Genomic DNA, 23,505 nt, shown 5'->3' with positions numbered 1-23,505 from the left:
TTCAGAGACTTTTTTTTTTTTTTATTAAATGTGTAAAAAGTAGTCCTCATTGTACAAGTTCAAAATCAGACAAATGTACAAGGGTGTATAACTGGCATATTTATAAACTGTACCCACTCAAAAACTCACTGCAGACACAATCCATATTACATTCAATGTCTGCATCTTTACATATTACCTACTGCAAAGTAAATACAAAATTAACTCTCATCATTTTAGTTCAGTACATACGTGATATAGTTCAAAACAAAGGCAATTTTTTTCAACCAAACAACCAACCCAAGTACCAATTCATTATACTGTGCAAAAATACAGCAAGACTACTAGAAGGATTCCATTTAGGTTTAGTCAGTAAGATATGTTTCTATGCTACTGAAATACAGCTCAAGTGTTAGATTGTAATTACCAACGTAACAGTACTTTTGATTTACAACTGACCTAAAAATAGTGGTTGCTAATATATGTCCTTGACATTAAAAAAAAAAAAACATCAAATCTTAAATACAATTCTAAAAGTATATGTGCCTTGTCACTCATTCAATAAACATGATTTATTTTAACATAGGTCGCAAAAGTTCAATTAATTAACCAGAATTCTATATCTATTTCCTGCCTGCTATCTATTTCAGTCTTAAATCTGACTTTCTATCAAAAGCAGTTCAGAATTTATTTCATAAGATTAATCCCAAGAGTTATTGGGTAGCTTTTAAGCTATTTCATTTCTTATAAATATAAATCACTAGACATTCTAGACCAGTGGTTCCCCGCATCAGAATTATGTGGGAGCTCTTCAAAATCTGCATGGACCCCACCTCAGAACTAACGAGTAAGAATCTTCCAGAATGTCTGTTTTAAGTTCCCAGGTGACAGTGGCATACAGTCTAGTGTGGGAACCTCTGACCTAGACCACTGGACCAGTGATCTCAACTTTTAAGGTACATCAGAATCATGTGGGGAAACTTAAAAAAAAAAAAAAGACAAAACAAACAAACAGATTTGCTTCAGCAGATTGAGAGCGGTGTCCAGGAACCAGCATTTAATGCAGCTGGCCCATAAAACACTCTGAGAAACAGTGCACAGCCTTTACAGAGGAGTTCATTCAGCAATTTAAGTGACATTGTCCCACAAGCGCTAATGAATCCTGCCCTAGGCAGTTTTAGCTAGTGTTTGAGGACAAATGTAGCCTTTTAAAATAAAATGTATTTATATTCTTAATATAAGGTCAAAGTCAAGTAAATTGTGAGATCATAATTCATTCATCAAAGAAGGGAACAGCTTTCCCAAAACTGTAAACCTTCAAACAGACCAGTTTTTAGCAATCAGCTTAAATCTAATGCCCTCTCCATCATTAATTAGCCTGATATGAGATCAGAGGTAGTGATTCCAGCTTACCAAAATGTAACAGAGACTATAAAAGATACACATTCTAAGCATTCACCTTTATAGGTTCTGTACAGTCTCTATGTAATATAGATTGGAGACCAGTTGGATATTAAATACTAAAACAATTAATAATATACTCTCAATTTTAGAAAATGAAACTTCCTAATATTTCCTCACATAAGTTCCTACTGAAACTACTGAGGGGGAAAATCTAGCAAATACTAAAGGTATCATGCTGTCTCTTGTGAAGAAGCTATTTGCTAATTTTCCACCATTCTTGTCATTATCTATAACATGGGTAGTGGGTAAAGATACCATTCTACTTTAAGAACTTTTTTTAAAGCACAGAAAAAGTAACTACATGTAAGGCCACACAGCAAATCAGTGGATGGACAGAGCTAGCGATGAGAACTTCCATTTTGAAAGCTGGACTCGTATCTTATCAATCTGGCAACTGTATCTCAGTGTGTGATGACTCTTACTAAGTATTCGAAATATTTCAGCATATTTGTGTGTGTGACAGCTCTACCACCCTTGCCAAACTTTAGAAGTAGAGAGAATCGACTCTGAATGCAGAGAATACGTAAAAACTAAAGAGCAACAACGCTAGGAAGCAGACAGAGCATACAGTTAGCAGAATCTATCTGGAATCTTGCCCATCTGTCCGACGTCTAAGATGCTATTATTTCCCATTATGCATTTCTCCATCGTGTTCTTCACAAAGGCTTACACCACCTCTTCTCCATGGGCACATGTGCTTAAACGGTTGGCATTTCTTCTGAACCAAGCAACGATAAAGCAATTACCAAAAACCAGCACTATATTGCCAGAAAGGCAAGTCATAAAAGAAATGGAATCTTTTCAATCCACACTTCTCAAGAAGCTAAAAAATACTAGTTTTTAATCACTTAGAGTCTAGACGATTAAAGCAATCAAACCATTTTCCCGTTGATAAATGATGCAAAGCCAAAGTAAGGAATTTAAAAATGATGCAAAACAGAAGTTGAAAAATTACATTCAAAGACTCAAAGCGAGTGACATTTTGTCCTCTACTTGGGGCAAAAAGCTCCTTGATGGCGGAAATGAAGATCCGGAGACAGCACTCCCGGGAAAAGGACTGCAAACGTGAGCCGGGCCGATGGTGTAAGGCACTACCTTCACTCCAGCCCACACCTGGGCTGCCCTGCATGCAAGTAACGGGGGGGCAGGGGGAGGAAGAACACAGACACACTCAGCTTCTCAGGTCCTCTTTGCTGGTTTGGCGGTTAACTGCTTTTCTCTTTCAAATTCCTTCTCCCGTTGCTGCTCCCTTTCCAACTCTTCTTTTTGCCTCTTCTGTTGCAGTTTAAGTGCTCTTTTCTATGTCAAAAAAAATTTTAAACCCAGAGAACAATCAAAGCTTATCTGTTATGGCCTAATTTAAAAGTAGCAGTGCTTTGACTTGAGGTAATCCATAGGCATTACTGAGTTTCATATTTAACTTTTAAGCCTGTTCTGGGTAATTTAAGGTCCCCCTCAACACACACACAAAATTTAATTTCTTACTCCAAACTCTTACTGAGAACTGCTGTGACAATGAAAATATGAGCTCCTCAGCCCAGCTATTAGTAGAAAAGCCCAGAGTGGGGTTCAAAAGAGTATGTTTTAAAGGAAAACAATGTACCATGAATTATGTTATTGCATATGGGTACATAAGAAGTCAGAAAATGAATACTTGAAAAAAACAATTAAACCTCCACTTCTATAAAGAATGTGAAACAATTTTCAACTCACTTTTAACTTCGATGTCTTTTCATGAAGCATCAGCATCTCTTTTCTTATATTCACCAACTTGGCATGATAGTGTTTAGCTTCAGTGAACTAAATATGGAAAAGGAAATGAAAAGTCAAGTTCAAATAGGCCAAAGTTTTTTTAAAAGGGGGAAAAAAATAGACTGAAAGAGTAAGATGGATGAATAATAAATTACCGTTCACTCTGCCTAAATTGGCCACATTTTTTAAAGCCTTAATTATCTCCCCATTTTCATTCCAAAATTCAAATTTTATTTAAGCCTTTAGTAGGTATTTGATAACACTTGATTCAGTTCAAACTGATAAAAAAAAAAAAGTTACTAAACATAAAATAGACATTTATATTGTGTACAGGTAACACTGTGCTTTAAAAACATGCAATATAATCCTAAACTTTTAGTAAGACTATCCAATAATGCTATGAGTTTCATTTGAGAAAAAGTACAACACTCTACTGTCTTCACAAAGGAGAACCTGAACCAAGGTACACAGGACAACTGAAGTGAAGTGTCCGCCCATCAGGAAAAACCAAGCTGTGGTCAGAGAATCCTGGGAGGGCTGTGGACAAATCTGGTCATGTCCCCGGGGCTTCTAAAGCGAGACCAAGCAGAACAACCTCTGTAAGGACACTTGTCTTCCCAAGCCATGGTATGTATAGACTTTTCTATCTCAGCCAGGGATGGGAGAGAAAGAAAAAAAGCACCTCATTCTCAGGAGCCAAGGTTAACAGACAGAGACCAGGTAATAAGAGTGAGAGGAGTGTCAGTAGAGAAATTAGCAGCCTTCATGTATCTACAAGTAAAGTCTTAGTCTGATGAGCTCTAGAGCTTCCAGACCCTCTCCCTCTCTCTCTGGGCCTCACAGTTTTCAGTTCCTGAATGATAATCGAACCACTTGGGCTGAGAGAGGAAAAAACAGGAAGACAGTTTCTGCCCCTTCAGACTGAAGCAACACTATTACATCTGCTTGGTTCATTCATTTATCATTCATTCACTCAGCAAATATTCGTTCTGCTGCAATATGAACTCAGTGGGGAAGACACAAGTAGGTCAGTGTAGCCTTCTCCACTTCCTTCACAAGTCAGAAAACTTTGCATTTACTACCCCAGGCTTCTGCCTAATGCAAGAGAAAACAGACTTGTTTTTGATTATAATAAAGGGAAAAATTAATGAGACACATTTGTCCAACAGAAAGCTCATTTTTTGACATTCATATAAAAGTCTACAAAATCATGCAAACCAAGCTAGTGCTTCACGTTGAGGTGAAGAGAAAGGTAGCCACAAGTTCCTTATTTTTGTCAATTCCCTGTTTCTTAAAATAAAGAGTAGCAGTTCCTCTCATCAAAAAACTATAAAGCTTCTGATGAAACTCAACTACTATCATATATACTGAAAGATATAAAGTGTCTATAAAGGATCCCCAAAGAGTCCATTTCAGTATTAATTTGTGATGGCATTATGAATGGGCCATACAATTAAACAAAATGCTGGTTTTAAAAAAGCCATGTAATTGATTAGGAAAGATGCACTTTCCTTAAGGGAAAACAGTACCCCAAAAGTTCCTTACTTTTAGTTCCCTTTTAGAAGTCTTTAACTATGAGCACATCTATTCCAGACTGTCACAAATAAGTTCCTTTTCCTACTATAGGCTCAACATCTGAAAGATAACAAGTCAAGACAACAGAAGTTCTAGTAAAGTAAATCAAGGTTTCCCATTAAAGGACAAATTCTAAAATTTAAAAATTAGAGAAAATGGGTGCCTGGGTGACTCAGTCAGTTAAGTGTCCGGCTCCTGGTTTTGGCTCAGGTCATGATCTCACAGTTGTGGGTTCAAGCCTTGCATTGGGCTCCGTGCTGCTGGTGCAGAGCCTGCTTGGGATTCTCTCCCCCCACCCCCCGCCTCAAAATAAATAAATAAACTTTTTAAAAAATGTTAAAAAAAAATTTAGAGGAAAAGATCCTAAACATACCTAACTACAACATCGCACAGGAAAAACCTAATTATTTCTAAGCCAAGATGTCATTAAGCTATGTCAACTCACATCATACTTACCAAAGCATTAATATCCAACATAGAATGGCATTCTTTAAATTTTGAAATCTCTTGTTCCAGTGTGTCTAGTAATACAACTTGGTTCTGTCTGAAACAAAAGCACATAGCCAAAATAAACCATACATACTGTTAAGTGCTGGTTCATTAAAAAGGAATCACATTTAGGACGCCCGGGTGGCTCAGTCGGTTAAGCGTCCAACTTCGGCTCAGGTCATGATCTCACAGTTTGTGAGTTCGAGCCCCACGTTGTGCTCTGTGCTGACAGCGTGGAGCCTGGAGCCTGCTTCCAGTTCTATGTCTCCCTCTCTCTTTGCCCCTCCCCTGCCCCTGCTCACAATGTCTCTCTCTCTCTCTCTCTCTCTCTCAAAAATAAATAAACATTAAAAAAAACTTTTTTTAAAGAGGAATCACATTTCATCTTGGTTAATGTCAAAAGTAAAAATTCAGTTGAGGGGCGCCTGGGTGGCTCAGTCGGTTAAGCATCCGTCTTCAGCTCAGGTCACGATCTTGCGGTCCGTGAGTTCGAGCCCCACGTCGGGCTCTAGGCTGATGGCTCAGAGCCTGGAGCCTGCTTGATTCTGTGCCTCCCTCGGCAGCAGCGAGCTTGAGCTTGAACTCCTGAAACGTGACATCGTGACCTGAACTGAAGTCTGATGCTCAACCGTCTGAGCCACCCAGGTGCTCTGGGGAGCCATGACTTTTTAGATTAGAGTTGGGGAAAATGCAGTATCAAGTTATACTAAATCAGAAGAGGGTAGTAAGAAGATGAAAAAACAGGACCAGAAATCACAAGATGCCCCACCAATAACCAGTTGTATAATCTTGGAAATATTTTCCTGGGCCTAAATTTCATTATTTATAAAGTGGGAAGCTCACACCAGAAATTAACTTCTAAGGTTCCTCATGAAAATTCTGATTCAAACCCTTTTATTGAGGAATAGAAGCCAACTTTCCTGACGTCCCTCTCCGGATCAACCAATGCCAGGCTCACGGGATCAGAAACACTGAGGGGCCACTGAATTAAACATTAAAAAAATATTTTTAAGGTTTATTTATTTATTTTGAGAGAGATAGAGTGCACATGTGTGCACAAGCTGGAGAGGGACAGAAAGAGAGAGAGAGAGAGAGAGGGAGAGGGAGAGGGAATCCCAAGCAGCTCCATGCTGTCAGCACAGAGCCCGACGCAGGGACTCGATCTCACAAACTGCGAGATCATGACCTGAGCTGACATCATGATGCTTAACTGACTGAGCCACCCAGGCGCCTCTAAACATTTTAAAGAATACTACAGGCAAAGCAAAATATGACATGATTTGCTTGTGAAGCTATGCTAAACAGAGAACAATGATGAAAAAAATAGCAATGTAGAGAATGAAAAGCAGTTACAACATCTCCACCATCCAGCAGTAAGTTTGGCAAATCCCACAGTCACAAGTTTGTCCCTTCAGCTCTGACTAGAGACCACAGAAAGTGAAATATAGAACAAATAAGAACCCAGCAAGTCAATGATCCCACGTAAACAGGAAAGCAATGACACTGTTACAACTAGAAAACAGTAAAGAACAATCAATGAAACCAAAAGTTGGTTCTTCAAAAGATCAATAAAATGGATAAACCTCTGGCCAGGCTCACAAAGAAAAAGAGAGAGGACACAAATTACTAACATGACTTATAGAAGAGAAACCATCACTGACTCCATGGACATTAAAGGGACCATAAAAGAATACCTCCAACAACTCTGTCCACAAATTGATATCTCAGATGGAAATGACTAATTCCTTGAAAGACACAAACTTCCAAAACTCACACAAGGAGACACAGATCATCTAAGTAGGTCTACATTTGTTAAAGGAATTCAGTCAGTAAGTAATAACCTTCCAGAAATGAAAATGCCCAGACCAGATGGCTTCACACTTAATTTCTGCCAAATATTTAAGGAAGGGATTACACAAATTCTCCACAATAGTTTCCAGCAAAGCCAAGGCAGAGGGAGCACTTCCTAACTCATTCTATGAGGCCAATATTATGTGAAAACCAAAACCAGATAAAGATATTACAAGAAAGGAAAACCGTAGATCAGTATCTTTTTTTAAAGTAGGCTCTACATACAACACAGAACTCAAAGCAGGGCCTGAACTCACCACCCTGAGATAAAGACCTGAGCTGAGATCAAGAGTCAGACACTTAACTGACTGAGCCACCCAAGCATCTCTAGACCAGTATCTTTTATGAACAGAGATGGAAAAATCCTCCACAAAATATTAACAAAACAAATCCAACAATATATAAAAAGAATTATACACCACAATCAAATGAGATTTATTCCAAGTATTCAAAGCCGGTTCAACATTTGAAAATCAATCAATGTGATCCAGCATATCAACTGACTAAAGAAGAAAAATCATTTGGTACTATTATATGATGCAGAAAAGACATTTGACAGAGTCCAACACCCATTCATGATTAAAAACTCTCAACAAACTAGAGAGAGGAACTTCCTCAACTTGATAAAGAACATTAAAAAAAACTACAGCTAACATCACACTTGTGAGAAACTAGACGCTTTCCCTTTATGATCAGGAGTAAGGAGAGGATGTCTGCTCCCTATTCCTATTCAACATCGTACTGGAAGCTCTAGCTAATGTAATGAGACAAGAAAAGGAAATAAAATGTATACAGACTGGAAAGGAAGAAATAAAACTGTCTTTGTTCACAGATGATTGCCCATGTGGAAAATCCCAAAGAATCAACAAAATATGTGAGTACAGCAAGGTTTCAGGAGGATATCAGGTTAATGTATAAAAGTCAGCAGTGAATAATTAGAAAAATTAGAAAAATCAATACCTCACACGAAATACTTTGATATAAATCTAACAAAATATGTACAGGAGCTATAAACAAAAACTATAAAACTCCAATGAAATAAATTTTAAAAGATCCAAGTAACAGATATTGCAAGTACATGGAATAAGAAACTCAATATTGTTATCCTCCCAATTCTTCCCAACTTGATCTATGGAATCTATGCAATCTCAATTTAAACCACACCAAGTTATTTTGGAGATATCAACAAACTGATTCTAAAATTCACATAGAAAGGCAAAGACCAAGAATAGCCAAAACACAATGAATAAGAACAAAGCTGGAAGACTTACGCTACCCAATTTCAAGATTTACTGCAAAACTACAGAAATCAAAACAGCATGATATCGGTAAAACAGACACATCAATGCAACAGTATAGAAAGCTCTTAAATAGATCCACACAAATACAGTCAACTCTTTGACAAAAGCGCAAAGATAATGCAGTGGATTCAGGCTAGTCTTTTCAACAAATGCGAGCGAACAACTGGACATTGACGTGCAAAGAAATTAACCTAAACAAAGACCTTACAATTTCATAAGAATTAACTCAAAATGGACCATAGGTCTAAATATAAAAAGTAAAACTCTAAAACATCTAGAAGAAAACACAGAAGAAAATCTTAGGTGACCTTGATTCAGTGATGAATTTTTACATGAAATATCAACATCATGATCCATGAAAGAAAAATTAAGTGGCTCAGTCTGGTTAAGTGTCTGAGTCTTGATTTAGGCTCAGGTCATGATCTCATGGTTTGTGGGATCAAGCCCCACATCAGGCTCTGAGCTAACAGCACAGAGCCTGCTTGGGATATTCTCTCTCTCTCTCTCTCTCAAAAGAAATAAACAAACATTAAAAGAACAAAACAAAACTTTAAGAGGCACCTGGGAGGTCCAGTTGGGTAAGTGTCCAACTTTGGCTCAGGTCATGATCTCACAGTTCTTGAGTTCGAGCCGCATCATTGGCACGACGGCTGTCAGCCTGTCAGCGCAGAGCCCCCTTCAGATCCTATACCCCTCGCTCTGCCCCTCCCCCACTACTGCTCTCTCAAAAATAAACAAACATAAAAAAAAAAAAACTTTAAAAAAATTGGTAAGTCAGACTTTTAAAATTAAAAATTCTGCTCTGTAAAAGACACTCTTACAAGTACGAAGACAAGCCACATGCTTGGAGAAAATATTTGTAAGACATATAAAGGATTTGTATCAAAGAATACAAAGAACACTTAAAACTCAACAGTAAGAAAATAAATAACCCAAGGCACCTGGGTGGGTCAGTCAGTTAAGCATTTGACTTCGGGTCAGGTCATGGCTCAGGTCATGGTCTCATGATTCATGAGTTTGAGTCCTGAGTCAGGCTCTGCGCTGACAGCCAGGGCCTGCTTCTGATCCTCTGTCTCCCTGTCTCTGCCCCTCCCCAACTCACATGTACATGCACATCCTCTCTCTCTCTCTCTCAAAAAATAAATAAACATTTTTAAAAAAGAAAATAAACAACCCAGTTAAAAAATAGGCAAAAGAGGGGAGGCTGGGTGGCTCAGTCAGTTAAGTGTCCGACTCTTGATTTCGGCTCAGGTCGTGATCTCAGTTTGTGATATCGAGCCCAGTATCAGACTCCATGCTGACATTGCAAAGCCTGCTTAGGATTCTTTCTCTTCCTCTCTCTCTCTGCCCCTCCCCACCTCAAAATAAATAAATAAACTTAAAAACAAAAACAAAAAACAGGCAAAAAATCTGAATAAACATTTACTGTAGAAGCATGAATTTGCCTGATCTTTGTCCCAGGTTCCTGGCACGTCTGTTCTAAGACTTCTGTAATTTCTCAAATGATAGAAGTATCTTCATTAGTCATGAACCCCTCTTCAAGCACACCAGAGTTTATGCTAATGAGGTGACATATGGTGGGCCCCTAGAGCTTCAGGATGGGGGCTGCTCATGCCAGAAAGATCAATCATGTGGTCACAGGGTTGGGGCTTTGAGCCATGTGCTATCAGTCCATTCTCCAGAGAAGAGAGGTTGTAGGAGGGAGGCTGGAGAGTGAGTTCAATTACATAGCCAATGATTCAATCAGTTGTGCTCACAGAGTGAAGCAGCAATAAAAACTTTAAACACTGAGGCTCAGTAGAGCTTCCTGGTTGGTAAACACATCGATGTGCCAAGAGGGTAAATGCCCTAATTTCACTAGAAGAAGCCACAGAAGCTCTGGGGTGGATATACTCCCACACCTTCCCCTATGTGTCTCTTCATTTGGCTGGTCCTGATCTGTATTCTTTATAATAAAATGGTAATTAGGGGCGCCTGCATGGCTCAGTCAGTTGAGTGTACAACTCTCAATTTTGGCTCAAGTCATGACCCCATGGTCATAGGATTGAGCCCTGCATTGGGCTCTGCACTGAGTGTGGAGCCTGCTTAAGATTCTCTCTCTCTCCCTCTGCCCCTCTCCCTGCTTGCTCTCTCTCTCTCTCTTTCTCTCTCTCTCTCTAAAAAAAGTAATAATAATAAAACAGTAATTATAAGTACAGTGTTTTCATGATCCATAAGTCTAGACACTCTAGAAAAAGGTTCCACAGAATATTTAGCTTCAGTATCAGGTAGAAATGACTCACGTTCCTTTCCCTTAAAGTTTTGTATCATCTGTAGTAAATGTGCTGGAAGTGACCAGGAAGTATCAACGCAGTATCTGGGGGATGATCCTCTGAGAAAAAAGCTATTTCCTTGGACAGTCCAAGTGTGGCTTATCTCAAAAGGAACACCACTAAGGCTACTTACGATTGTACCTTGCCAGAGACTTTTAGGACCTAAATCCCAGACTCCCTCTTTTCTTTCTTTCCAGGGGTTCTTAAAATGACAAATACATGTAAAAGAACATTCATAACCTTTCTTATATATAAAGTTAGTTTTGTTCCCGGTCTTCCCATTACTAGCTACAAAGTAAACTTAACTTGTATCTACCACAACTTTCTCCTTCACCTCTGTGGGCCTGTTTCTGTAACTTACAGTGGCTTAATGAAAATTAAACTGTTTGACAACAGTCAGGATGCTTCACTCCATCCAGTACTCTTTCCCCTAAATCTTTATCAGCAGTGGGATTTGTAGACAGGGATGAAAGAGGCAGCTGCTTGAAAACACCTTCTTCCTTTCTCTGAAACGTGACTTTCCTTAATACTAAAGAGGTATAATAACTGCTTACTCATCATATTCCATTATTAATTCTACCACTACCTATGTAATCTTTTTCGGTTTACTTAACATTTCTGAACCTCGGTTTCCTCAACTGTAAACAGGAATAATATTAATACTTCAAAAGCAGGTGTCAGGATCGAGATATGGTATATAAAGTGCCAGGCAAGTAGAACATATAGCAATAAACAGTAGCTGATGTTACTATCATCATCGTCGTCGTCTAGGTGCCTCAGAAGACAAGAGGGGTTATTTAAAACACTAAATCTTAGGGGCACCTGGGTGGCTCAGCCGGCTAAGCTTCTGACTTCGCCTCAGGTCATGATCTCACAGTTTGTGAGTTTGAGGCCTGTGTCGGGCTCTAGAGCCTGCTCTGGATTCTGTGTCTCCCTCTCTCCTCTGCTCCGCCCCTGCTCGGGCTCTGTCTCTCTATCTCTCTCAAAAATAAACATTAAAAAAAATTTTTTTTTTATAAAAATAATTAATTAATTAAATAAAACACTAAATTTTAGGGGCACCTGGGTGGCTCAGCCGGTTAAGCGTCCAGCTGCGGCTCAGGTCATGATCTCACAGCTTGTGAGTTCGAGCCCCGCGTCGTGCTCTGTGCTGACAGCTCAGAGCCTGGAGCCTGCTTCAGATTCTGGGTCTCCCTCTCTCTGTGCCCCTCCCCTGCTCACACTCTGTGTCTGTCTCTCAATAATAAATAAACGTTAAAAAAATTTTTTTTAATAAAAAAAATAAACCACTACATTTTAGCCAATGTCATAAGTTAAACTCTGCAATTAAACTGTGGTTCCCAGCTTCCTTCCCAGCAAAACATATCCAGATATCTTTGGCTTGCAGAGTTTCTTACCACCCTTCAGTTGATCATACTTTTACTTCATTCAAACTCCCCTACAAAATCTTTATGACTTTTTTGCCACATGAATTGACCGGCTTTAAAATACAAGGCATACCACACACTTGGGATAAAAAATCTCATCGGAACCAGCAGAAAACCAAGGGTGCTGCCAACGCCCTGATTACAGTAGTGTGCCACACATAGCAGAACACAGTTCCACTTACATACTCATTTATCACCTCCAAATCCAAGGATTATAACATTACTTACTGATATTTACAGAATGGACATCGTGGGTGATTGTTTCCCTCCTTTTGCACTAATACAGGCCTTTAAGGTAACGTTTCAAAGGGTAGGTCTTACAGCAGCAGCAGCTCACAGGCCAGTTTATGGCTGACCACCACAGAAAGAAATGATAGGCCAGCTTGGGCAACCATGCGAGGTCCTACCCAAGAGGAAGCAGAAGTTCGGTCCACTGTTTCCGAGTGGGAGCTGATAAAGTTAGTGTGTGGTTTTGCATACTGATCCTCCTCTACAAGTTCCGTTCTTCCTTATCCTGTTCTTCTCTTGGTGTATCCTCCAATCCTTTATTTAGCTGGTAGACCACCAGAAAAGAAATGGGTCCTCCCCAAAAAAGACACTTAAACATTTTTGGCAACTCATGTGAACCAGCGACTGAAAACAAATCTGACTCCTATGGCAATTTTGCAACACTTCCAACAGGCAATATTTTCATAAAATGATGGTAAAACACCAAAACTAATCAAAGAGTCTACACAAGATACAGGGGTGGCTTTTTCTTTTTTTTTTTTTTCCTTTCCTTTTGAGAGAGAGAGGACACAAGTGAGTGTGAGGCAGAGAGAGAGAGAGGGAGACAGAGAATCCCACAAGGAGGAGAGAGAGGGAGACAGAGAGACAGGAGAGGGGCTCACTTAAAGCAGGGCTCGTGTTCACCCAAAGCAGGGATCGTGCTCACCCAAATCAGGGCTGAAGCTCACTTGATGTGGGACTCGAACTCACAAACCTGTGAGATCATGACCTGAGCCAAAGTCAGATACTTAACTGACTGAGCCACCCAAGCACCCAGGGGTACTTCTTACAAGAGACCACACACTCTAGAAGTATTCATTTCACTTTTTACATTTAGGTTACTAAGTATTCCTTCACTCCCATTTGCTACCGCTAAAGACAGAAATACTCAACTGTATTCAATATTGCAAAATATTATACCTTAATAGAGCATACACATATACATATACATACATATACATATACACTTATACATATACATATAGTAAACTATAACTATGCCAAAGGGGAAATGAGTGCAACCATGGTTTTTGTTAGCTCACGTGAGTTCCTGAAGAGCTTGTTTTGATCTCTGCAGGTCTGGCAGGTAGTGAGAAAGCAATCCTTCTGCCAGCTGCTCCACAGCTTTGTCTTCTACAGCCAAGTCCTCTAGTAACCCTTCATCTGGAGAAGTGTCACTTAAACCTGTCCCCAAAAGAAAATCAAACGTAGGAGTCTTTTAAATGGACACAGGGGTAAAAGAAGTAATAGTGAGGGAGGGGGGTTACAGTGAGGTTCAGAGCACACACACACAGGACACTACAGGCATCCTTCCTTCCCTTTCTTTTATTTATTTTGAGAAAGAGAGGGAGAGGGGGAGAGAGAGAGAGAGAATGTACACACAAGTGGGAGAGGGCCAGAGAGAAAGGGAGAGAGAATCCCAAGCAGGCTCCGTGTGGTCATCTTGGAACCCAAAACGGGGCTCAATATCACAAACCATGAGATCATAACCTGAGCCAAAATCGAGAATCAGACACTTAACTGATGGAGCCACCCAGGCACCCCCTTCCTTTTCTTTTAGCTTTACCTTCTGAGTGTCCTCTAATAAACAGGATATGTGCATTCAAAAAAATGTTTTTAAGCTACTAGTATAAGGTAAAGTCTGGATTAAAAGAACATTAACATATGCAAAACATATTCTATACGTTTATGTATTTTTCAGGGCAAGAGATGTATAGTTTTCAGTGGATTATTAAGAGTCTGAGGCCTAAAAGTAGGAAAAAGTCACTGAATGAAAGCAATAAATCCTTCCTTTCAAAAGCATGCAGAAATTCTATATACATTCATATAAATGCAATGCCTAAAAAAATTTCTTTTTCAATTCAATGTAAGTAAAAATGTGGGTCAATATTTACTTTTCATAAAGCTTGATATACTATTTATATGTAAAAGGGAAGCTGTTTTATCATTGTTAGAAGATTTTCAAAGGATTTCTCTTCTCTGGAGACTCAGCATTTCTATTTACCATAGAAAATAGTATATAATAATTGCATGTAAATCTAGACATGTGCCAGGAACTACGCCTCACGCTTTTCCTTTGAATAATAACAGTGTAAGCAGTCAGGCACTCAAAAACATCTAAAATGGGGGCGCCTGACTGGCTCAGTCAATGGAGCATGCAACTCTTTATCTCAGAGTTGTGAGATAAACAGGAGCCCCACATTGAGCGGAGAGATTACTTAAAAATAAAACCTGTACAAAAGATGTCTAAAATGAATAACCATCAATCACTACTCCTACAAGAAAAGTACAAAACTATTTCTAAACATGGTTCAGTGAGTGGTTTTTAAGATTTTAGAATCACTGGCTTAAAATGAGGGAAAAAAGGGTGCCTGGGTGGCTTAGTCGGTTGAATGTCTGATTTCAGCTCAGGTCACGAACTCACGGTTCATGGGTTCAGGCCCTGCGTGGGGCTCTGTGCTGACAGCTCAGAGCCTGGAGCCTGCTTCAGATTCTGTGTCTCCCTCTCTCTCTGCCTCTCCTCCATTCATGCTCTGTCTCTCTCTCTCAAAAATAAACAGTAAAAAAAAATTTTTTAATGACATAAGGAAGTCAGATGGTCACATTACTAAAATTGTACTCTTAACAGCATTTTTAAACATTAAATTCTGAAACATCTCCATTTAATCATAATCTGGTAATACTCAGTAACATCAAATTAGATCATTATGTAAAATACATTTATCATGCCACATTCCTTATATCTCACTTCCAAGTATAGTTTTTACCACAGATTTACAATTTAGCAAGATGGAGGAAAACAACATGCTGTCATATTCAAAGTAAGTTGTTTTTTTTTTTAATTTTTTTTTCAACGTTTTTATTTATTTTTGGGACAGAGAGACACAGAGCATGAATGGGGGAGGGGCCGAGAGAGAGGGAGACACAGAATCGGAAACAGGCTCCAGGCTCCGAGCCATCAGCCCAGAGCCTGACGCGGGGCTCGAACTCACGGACTGCGAGATCGTGACCTGGCTGAAGTCGGACGCTTAACCGACTGCGCCACCCAGGCGCCCCCAAAGTAAGTTTTTATAGATAAAAAAAGTAGTATGGTTTTTATTTTGATTCTGAGAAATACATGAACAAATTTTGGAATTCTCTAAATCACAAGGCAATGTTCAAATGGACAAGAGGTAACTAGAAACTGAAGCACTCCACAAATGAAACAAAAATTTAACAGGAAAAAGCAGAGTATTTGCAAATATTGCCATTCATGTACCATCAGATGGGAAGTGAATAAAGAATATCTGAAAATTAATGCCATTGCTTAAGGCTTGATTACAGTAACAGTGCAAACAACAGCAACTCTCTTTAAGGAAATACAGAAAACAAGTATTACAGATAAACAGAAACACCCAAATAAGGATATCTCAACTTTAAGAACAATAGCTACTATGTCTCCCTTACAATATATAAACATTTAATTCACAGTCCTCCTCCTACTCTACCCCAATATGCTGGTTAATAATTGGAAGAGTCTGACTTACTCACGTCTCTACATACATTAAGTTACTAAGTTCAAGGTACTTTACTGTGGGAGATTAAAAGAAAGGGTCCTTACCCTACTCATACAAGAAACATTAGTTGCACACCTGTACTCCCTACTAGTTTCCAAGGTTACAAGAATAAATTAAGCAAGTCCTCCTCCCCCTGTACAAAGAGCTTGATACAGGGGAATCATAATGATAATATATGAGAAGGGGCATTAGAGAAACAGAAACTGTTATGGAAACTCAGAGGGAAACATAAAAAAAAGGAGGCGTCTGGGTGGTTCAGTCAGTTGAGCGTCTGACTTTTCAGTTCAGGGTCATGATCTCATGATCTCACGGTTCGTGAATTTGAGCACCATCTTGGGCTATCTTCTGTCTATGGTCGGCAGGGAGCCTGCTTTGCTCCAGATCCTCTGTCCCCCTCTTTCTCTCTGCCCCTCCCCCATGCTCTCTCTCAAAATAAATAAACATTTTTTTTAAAGTATTACTCATTGTAAAAGCTTAAAACACAGAAGGGGGGGGTATAGGCTAATAGTAAAAATACTCTTTCTCAGCATACACTAGCTGGCTCAGCTGGTAGAGAGTACGTGACTTTTGATCTCAGGGTTACGAGTTTGAGCCCCACATTTGGTGCAGATTACTTAAAAATAAATAAAATCTTAAAAAAAAATACTCTTTCTAACTCCCTTAATGCAGACACTCTGTAGTTTCCAATATAGCCTTCAAAAAAATTATCACTGCATACCTATGCAGAAGCCCTGTTTTAATCATAAATATTACTCATATTGTTCTGCAACTCTTAAATATACACCTTAGATATCTTTCCATATGAGCATATATGCATCTACTACATTCTTTTTAACAGAATAGAATTCTACTATATTTTGTTTAACTAGTTCCCTGCTATGGACTGAATGTGTCCCCCCTACATTATTTTGTAGCCCCAACCTCCAACATAAAGGTAGCTGGAGTTGGGACCTTTGGGAAGTAATTCAGTTTAGATGAGGTCATGAAGGTGGGGCCCCATGATGGGGTTGTATCCTTAAAAGATAAAGAGAAACCAAACTCGCTCCCTCTACCATGTGAGGTATCGGCAAGGCGAGAAGGCAGCTGTCCGCAAGATCAGAAGAGGACTCTTACCAGGAACCTAACTGGTCAGCACACAGATCCTGGACTTCATAGAACTCCAGAACTTTGAGGAATAAATGTCTGTTGCCACCCGGTCTGTGGCACTTAGTTGCAGCAGCCCATGGAGACTAAGATACCTAAGGACAGGTATTTAGGTTATTTTCACTTTTTGCTATTTCAAACAATGTTGCCAGGAGTTTCCTTGCTTGTCTTTGCGTATCTATGTCAATGTTTGTGTAGGATAAATTCTTAGAAGTTGAATCACGGGACAGAGTTTATGCATTTCTTAAACAGACACTGCAAAACTGCCTTCCTAAGAGATGGCACCAATTTACACTCCCAGAACAATCTTTGAGGGCCACTATTTCCAAATGGGTAAGAATTCTAAAAGAAGGAATAAGATATAGGTTAAAAAAAAAAAAGGCAGCATAAGGAAAGGTGGGACTATAGGATTGCTCTGGAAAGACAAGGTAGTTTGGGAGGGTCTGGAGCATAGGGCATACGCAAAAGTGAGCTACAAGACCATCTGGCCAGCCTATGAGGATCCCTGAGTGTCAAGCTAAGGGGTTTGCCCTTTTGCTTAGGAAGCAGTAAGGAGCCATTTTAAGGTTTCCCAGCAAGAAAATGATATGACTGGAGCTTTATCTTGGGGCAGTGATATGACAACAGTGGGATACGTGCAATGGAAGAGTAAGAGACTGGGGGTGGATAGCCTTACAACTGCTCTTGGAAGAGTAAAACTAGACAGGAGATGGAAATTGCATAGTGGAATCCCCTAGACTAAAATAGAAATAGGAGGCAAGTGAGAACAAAATCAAGAGTTACCGTCAAAGTTTCAACTGAGGGTGACTTGGTACTAATGGAATCAGACATCTACTTTTATTCATGCACATGCCGTATGTGAGGCTGGTGCAAAACAACCATGTCAAAGTATCCAGCAAGCGAACGGAAAGGCAAGCGGAGAAGGACCCAAGCTGCACATACACAAGGAAGTCGGCTTATGCAAGTGTAAAGAGGGGGCGATCACTGAGGAAAAGCATGACCAAGAAAGGGCTGAAAGCACTATTTTTAAGTAACCCCTATATTCCTAGAACAGGAGGTAGAAACGACACATCGAAAGCCCTGTAGCCTTTCTTATGTGGGGTTCCTCATCTGAACCAGAGGACACAGAAACTGTTTTCATGCCCTGTCTTCTCAATTCTCCCGAGAATGGTAAACAGTACCATTCAGGATGCCTAGCAAGTCAATTCATTGCATGCAATGGATGTCTTAGGGTATTAGGGCTTAAATCTCTCTTGGAACTCGGGTTGAGAAAACCGCTGGAGGAATGACAGTAAGTAAAACATTTCATGAGTGAGTAGTCAATAATACTTGAATACATCAATTCTCTGAATTACAAACCGATCAACTTTCTGACAAATTCATCTTCAACCACTAACAATGTGCTGGAGTCAACACACAGTCACAGAATGACCTCACCATCAATCGCCACCCAAACACTGCCTCCCCTCCAAACTTCGTTTCCCACTCATTCAGCTGGGCACCGGGGCCGGCGCGGTTCCCCACTTCCGCACGGGGGCCAGAGCCTCGGGACCAAGCTGCTCCCTCCCGCGGAGCGGCCGGGGTCCCGGCCGCCCGCCCCGCCCAGTAGCACGTACCCGGCGTCGGCTCCCCAGCCCCCAGGCCGTGGGGTGGCCCTGCCAGGACCCCGTCCGGGGACGTCGGCCCAGGAACACTCATGTCCTTCCCGCTGGGAACAGGGAAGGGGCGGTTGTGCAAACGGTCAGAGGCAGTAAGGGGGCAACCCACGCGTCCAGCGCCCAGCCGGACAGAAGTGGCGGTCGCACCCGGAAATGACGGAAGCGGAAGACGGTGTGACCGTCGGTCCACCGCCCCCTTTCTTGCCTCCGCCTCCACCTTCCGCCTCCACCTTCCACCTCCCGGACTACTACCCCCTAGCGCTCCTGGGACTTCGCGCCGACGTCATGGAAGGGTGGAGGGCGTGGCGTCAGTAGAGTTAGCTGTGCGGGACTTCCTGCGACCGATTGTCCGGGAGAGGGTGGAGAGGGCGCTCCCTGGTGGGTTGCGATTGTGTTGAGTGTGACCAGGCCGAGTTGGGCTTTGCTCACCGAAGCGAGGCACAGCTTTTCAGTTTCTTGTCCATATTAAGGAAACACCTTAAAAACAAGGACTGCGTGCTTTCCCTTCGGTTTGGACTATTAATTATATATATATATATGTATATGTGTGTGTGTGTATATATATATATATATATATATATATATATCCGTGTTTAGCTTTTTGAGCTTCAGCCTTACTAACTGGGGATTTGCCAGGATTCCAGCCTCCCCTTGTTGATTGTAGGTGAATGATTTTAAGGCCTGGGTTGCAGTATCTACTGGACAAATTCAGCCCCATTACCGGAAACTGCCAATGCAGTGATCCTGTGGGAGGTTGTCATGATTTTGATGAAAAACTTAGAAATGGGCAGATGCAGGGGCGCCTGGGTGGCTCAGTCGTTAAGTGTTGGACTTCTGTTCCGGTCGATCTCACCGGTCCTGAGTTCAAGCCTGTGTCAGCTGTGCTGACAGCTCAGAGCCTGGAGCCTGCTTCAGATTCAGTGTCTGGGTGTCTCTGTACCCCTCCCCTGCTTGTGCGCTCGCTCGCTCTCTCTCTTTCTCTCTCTCTCTCAAAAATAAATAACCATTAAAAAAAATCTTTAAAGAAATGGGCAGATGCGGCTTCAGACCAAATAAAAACAACATCAGTTATTCCCTCCTTTAGAGGCTCTCACCTTGAGTGGAATAATGGCTTCCTAACGTTGCACTCCAAAATTGCCTGTTCATTGTATTACAGGGCAGCCAAAGCTGTCTTCAAAACAATGAGGATTTATGTCAAGCCTCAGAAACATGAACCTGTTCTTCATTGCCCTATATCAGTGCATTCACACCCTTTTGGCTTCTTTCCTTTAAAGATTAGCTAGCTCCTTACTATCTGTGGTAAGCAGAATAATGCACCCCCCCCCAAAAAAAGATGTCCAGGGTCTTAACCCCCAGAACCTGTGAAGATGTTAAACTTCACCCACAATTAAGGTTGCTAGTCACTTGACTCTAAAATAGATTATCCTGGATTAAGTGGGCCAAGTTCAATCAATCAAATGCCTTCAAAACTGGAAAAGGGAGGCAGAAGAGGAGAAGTAGAGAGGGAGATGTGACTATGAAGAATGGTTAGAAAGGCTTTGAGAATACAGGAAGAGAACCACTGGCCAGGTGTGTGGTGACCTCTAGAAGCTAGAAAAAACAAGTAAGTGGATTCACCCTTAGAGCTTCTAGAATGAAACTTAGCCCTGCTGACATCTTAATTTTATCCCAATGAGACCTGTGTTAAGACTTCTGACCTATAGAACTGTAAGAAAATAAATTTATAATGTTTGTGGTAATTTGTTACCACGGCAATAAAGTAATGCACTACCCTTCAAACATCCTTTGTTGCATCCCAACATACTGCTAAAACTATGCCCTTTAATGTCTACAGTATTCTTACTCGTGCTTCAGAATATTCTATTCTTTTCAAAGTCCTACTCCTCTTCCAAGGCTTGACCAAAATAATACCTTTAATTTAAAATGATTCACAATCCCACCTACCCTTTCAACTTTCAGAAATTGTAGTAATAAACGTTCTCAACTACAAAGCATCCTCCTGCTGTTTAGCACTTAATCCATTCTTGTATTAGTTATTTCCCTTGACTTCCTTTATTCGATTTTAAACTCCAGACAGAAACTCTTATTCACAGAGAACCATAATGGGATCTCAACAAATATTTGATGAATGAATGAAGTATTGATTCTCCAGAGCCAAATTCCAAATACCTATAATCTCCAAAGTCTGAATCACGCAGGATTCAATTTTGGAGTGCAACATTAGGAAGCCATTATTCCACGCAGGATGGCCTTTTACAAGCTGCCTGGTAACCCGAGTTATTTGTTAGTATTATCCCAACTAGATATCAAAGCTTTTTAGAATAGATCTGTGTCCTATGTGTTGTCGGTAACCTCTTTACCTCTTATGGCAAATGCACAGTATTAAACATATTACTTGGATTTCAAAATACTGGTTATTTGAATTTAATAGGATGAAATTAGACTGTCACACCCTGCCTATTTTTATCATCTTGTCCTCTCTTCTATTTTGCTTTCAGCAAAAATTCATAAATAAAATAAAAGGAAATCATTAAAAAAGAGGTAAAAATTCTTGTTCCTGTCTACCAAGAATTTATATTCTACCACTTACATGTAGCAGAATTAGAGAACATGACAGTATAAATTATGTGGAACAGACCTAGAGGATTGTAAAAGGTGTAATGATGTAATATTAGTTTCCTGTTGAGCTATAACAAATCACCACAAACTTGGTAGCTTAAAACAACACAAATTCATTATCTGACAGTTCTGGAGGTCAGAAGTCAAAAATCAGTCTCAGTAGGCCAAAATCAAGGTGTTGACAGGACTGGTTACTCTGGAGGCTCTGAAGAAGGAATCTGTTTCCTTGCCTTGTGCAGCTTCTAGAGACAGACCACATTACTTGACTCCTGGCCCCGTATCCCATTGCCTTTTCTCCCTCTATTACCATTGTAGCATCACCTTCTCTCCTACTCTGATCCTCTGGGCTCCCTCTTACAAGAACCCTTGTGCTTACATTAATCCCACCTGCATAACCCAGGATCATTTCTCCATCTCAAGGTCCTTAATTTAACCCACATCTGCCAAGTACTTTTTGCCATGTAAGGTAACATTCACAGATTCTGGGGAATTGAAAGTGGACATGTTTAGGGGCAGGGGCCATTATTCAGCCAACCACAATTGCACAATTGGGAAGTAACTGGAGAAAATTTTTAAAAACTTAATAGAGGAAATGAACTTAAGCCAAACCTTGGAGGTCAGGTCAAATGTAATATGCAGAGAAAAAATAGTAAAGCCTTCCAACGGGGTGGGGGGGGGGGGGAACAACACACACCACCACAGGTAGCAAAACAATACTTCAGACTCAAGGACCTCAAAATGGTGCCTTTTGGGGAGACAAAACCAACACAGATTCAACAGTTAAAAGGTGTTCTATAGTCTTTTCGGCCAAAACAACTTAAGAAGACAAAAGATAACACAAAGTATAGTCACATAGCTCTGAAGAAGTTAGTCCAAAGAAACGATGTCTAGAAAGAGTTAAACACTGAATTTACTCATAGGGAAAGGAAAATAAGTCTACTGGTCCTTGAAACCAAAAAGAGAAGGAGCAAGTATAATGTAATAAATATGCCAAAACCATTTATTCACCTCAATTTTGTGGTTTACCTTAAATTTCCCTATATCCTTTATTTGTGCTAACTGAAAATGAGTAGGTATGTAGGAGGGGCTTTAAGTAAGGGGAAAAAATGTTAATACATGAAGATTTTCTCTTCCTTTTATTGATCAGGATATCCTACATTTAGAATGTGCTAAGATTTGATAAATCTACTCCCAGTTTGACCTACTTCTCTCACAGGATTTGCTTCACCCTTCTCCTTTATTTTTTTCCATCCTTTTCCAAAAACAGAAGAAAGAATGGGGAGGAGGGGACAAAAGATTTGAGTGAAAAAGATGTAGGAACCAGGGCCTGCAGAGAAAAGGGATGGAAAAGGGGAAGATAAACAGGAGAAAGACATTACAGCCCACGACCTTAAGCTTCTAGTGCATTAAAGTGTTGTGAATTTTGGGGTGCCTGGATGACTCAGTCAGTTGAGCATCTGGCTTCGGCTCAGGTCATGATCTCATGGTTTGTGAGTTCGAGCTCTGCATCGGGCTCTGTGCTGATAGCTCAGAACCTGGAGCCTGTTTCAGATTCTGTGTCTCCCTCTCTCTCTGGTCCTCCCCTGCTTGTGCTCTGTCTCTCTCTCAAAAATAAACATAAAAAAAAATTTTTTTTAAAGTGTTGCGAATTTGAACACATTTATATAGGGTATGTGCTCACAAAATAATAAAAAAGAAAAAAACGGGGTGGGGAACAGCTGGGTGGCTCAGTCAGTTAAGCATCTGACTTCAGCTCAGGTCACAATCTCACAGTCATGAGTTTAAGGCCTCCATTGGGCTCTCTGTGGTCAGGACAAAGCCTGTTTTGGATCCCCTGTCCCCCTCTCTGCCCCTTCCCCACTTGTCCTCTAAATAAGTAATCAAACAAACTTTAAAAAAGGAAAGAAGGGGGGCACCTGGATGGCTCAGTTGGTAGAGCATGCAACTCTCAATCTCAGGGTTGTGAGTTCAAGCCCATGTTGGGTGTGGAGATTACTTAAAAATAAACAAAATCTTTTAGAAAAATTAAAAAAGGAAGAAAGAACTGAAGCTAGGAAATCAGAGAAGTTGGGGTACTAAGAGAAAACAGTCTACCATTTTACCTATGGTTA

At 40.4% G+C, this 23,505-nt stretch overlaps 1 protein-coding gene across 1 annotated transcript; it reads right to left on the bottom strand.

Moving 5' to 3' along the window:
* BLOC1S6 (biogenesis of lysosomal organelles complex 1 subunit 6) lies at positions 1-18,931 on the bottom strand. Its single transcript, XM_040492589.1, has 5 exons — positions 18,734-18,931; positions 13,461-13,602; positions 5,227-5,314; positions 3,157-3,243; positions 1-2,742 (listed from the first exon to the last, which is right to left on the bottom strand). The coding sequence occupies exons 1-5, from the start codon at positions 18,813-18,815 to the stop codon at positions 2,623-2,625; spliced, it is 519 nt and encodes a 172-aa protein (XP_040348523.1). The 5' UTR covers positions 18,816-18,931; the 3' UTR covers positions 1-2,622.
* Between the last annotated feature and the right edge of the window lie 4,574 nt (positions 18,932-23,505).

Source organism: Herpailurus yagouaroundi, unplaced genomic scaffold, assembly GCF_014898765.1.
Source record: "Herpailurus yagouaroundi ecotype Mexico unplaced genomic scaffold, PumYag 184, whole genome shotgun sequence".
NCBI lineage: Eukaryota > Metazoa > Chordata > Mammalia > Carnivora > Felidae > Herpailurus > Herpailurus yagouaroundi.
This window is presented reverse-complemented; position numbering and strand designations above follow the sequence as displayed.

What these genes read in the sequence shown, in the direction of transcription:
- BLOC1S6 (XM_040492589.1), bottom strand. Translation starts at nt 18,815, where the DNA reads ATGAGTGTTCCTGGGCCGACGTCCCCGGACGGGGTCCTGGCAGGGCCA. An exon ending in GGCTGGGGAGCCGACGCCGG is followed by an intron (nt 13,603 to 18,733) that starts GTACGTGCTACT and finishes TTTTGGGGACAG; the next exon opens with GTTTAAGTGACACTTCTCCA. An exon ending in CAAGCTCTTCAGGAACTCAC is followed by an intron (nt 5,315 to 13,460) that starts GTGAGCTAACAA and finishes CTTTTGTTTCAG; the next exon opens with ACAGAACCAAGTTGTATTAC.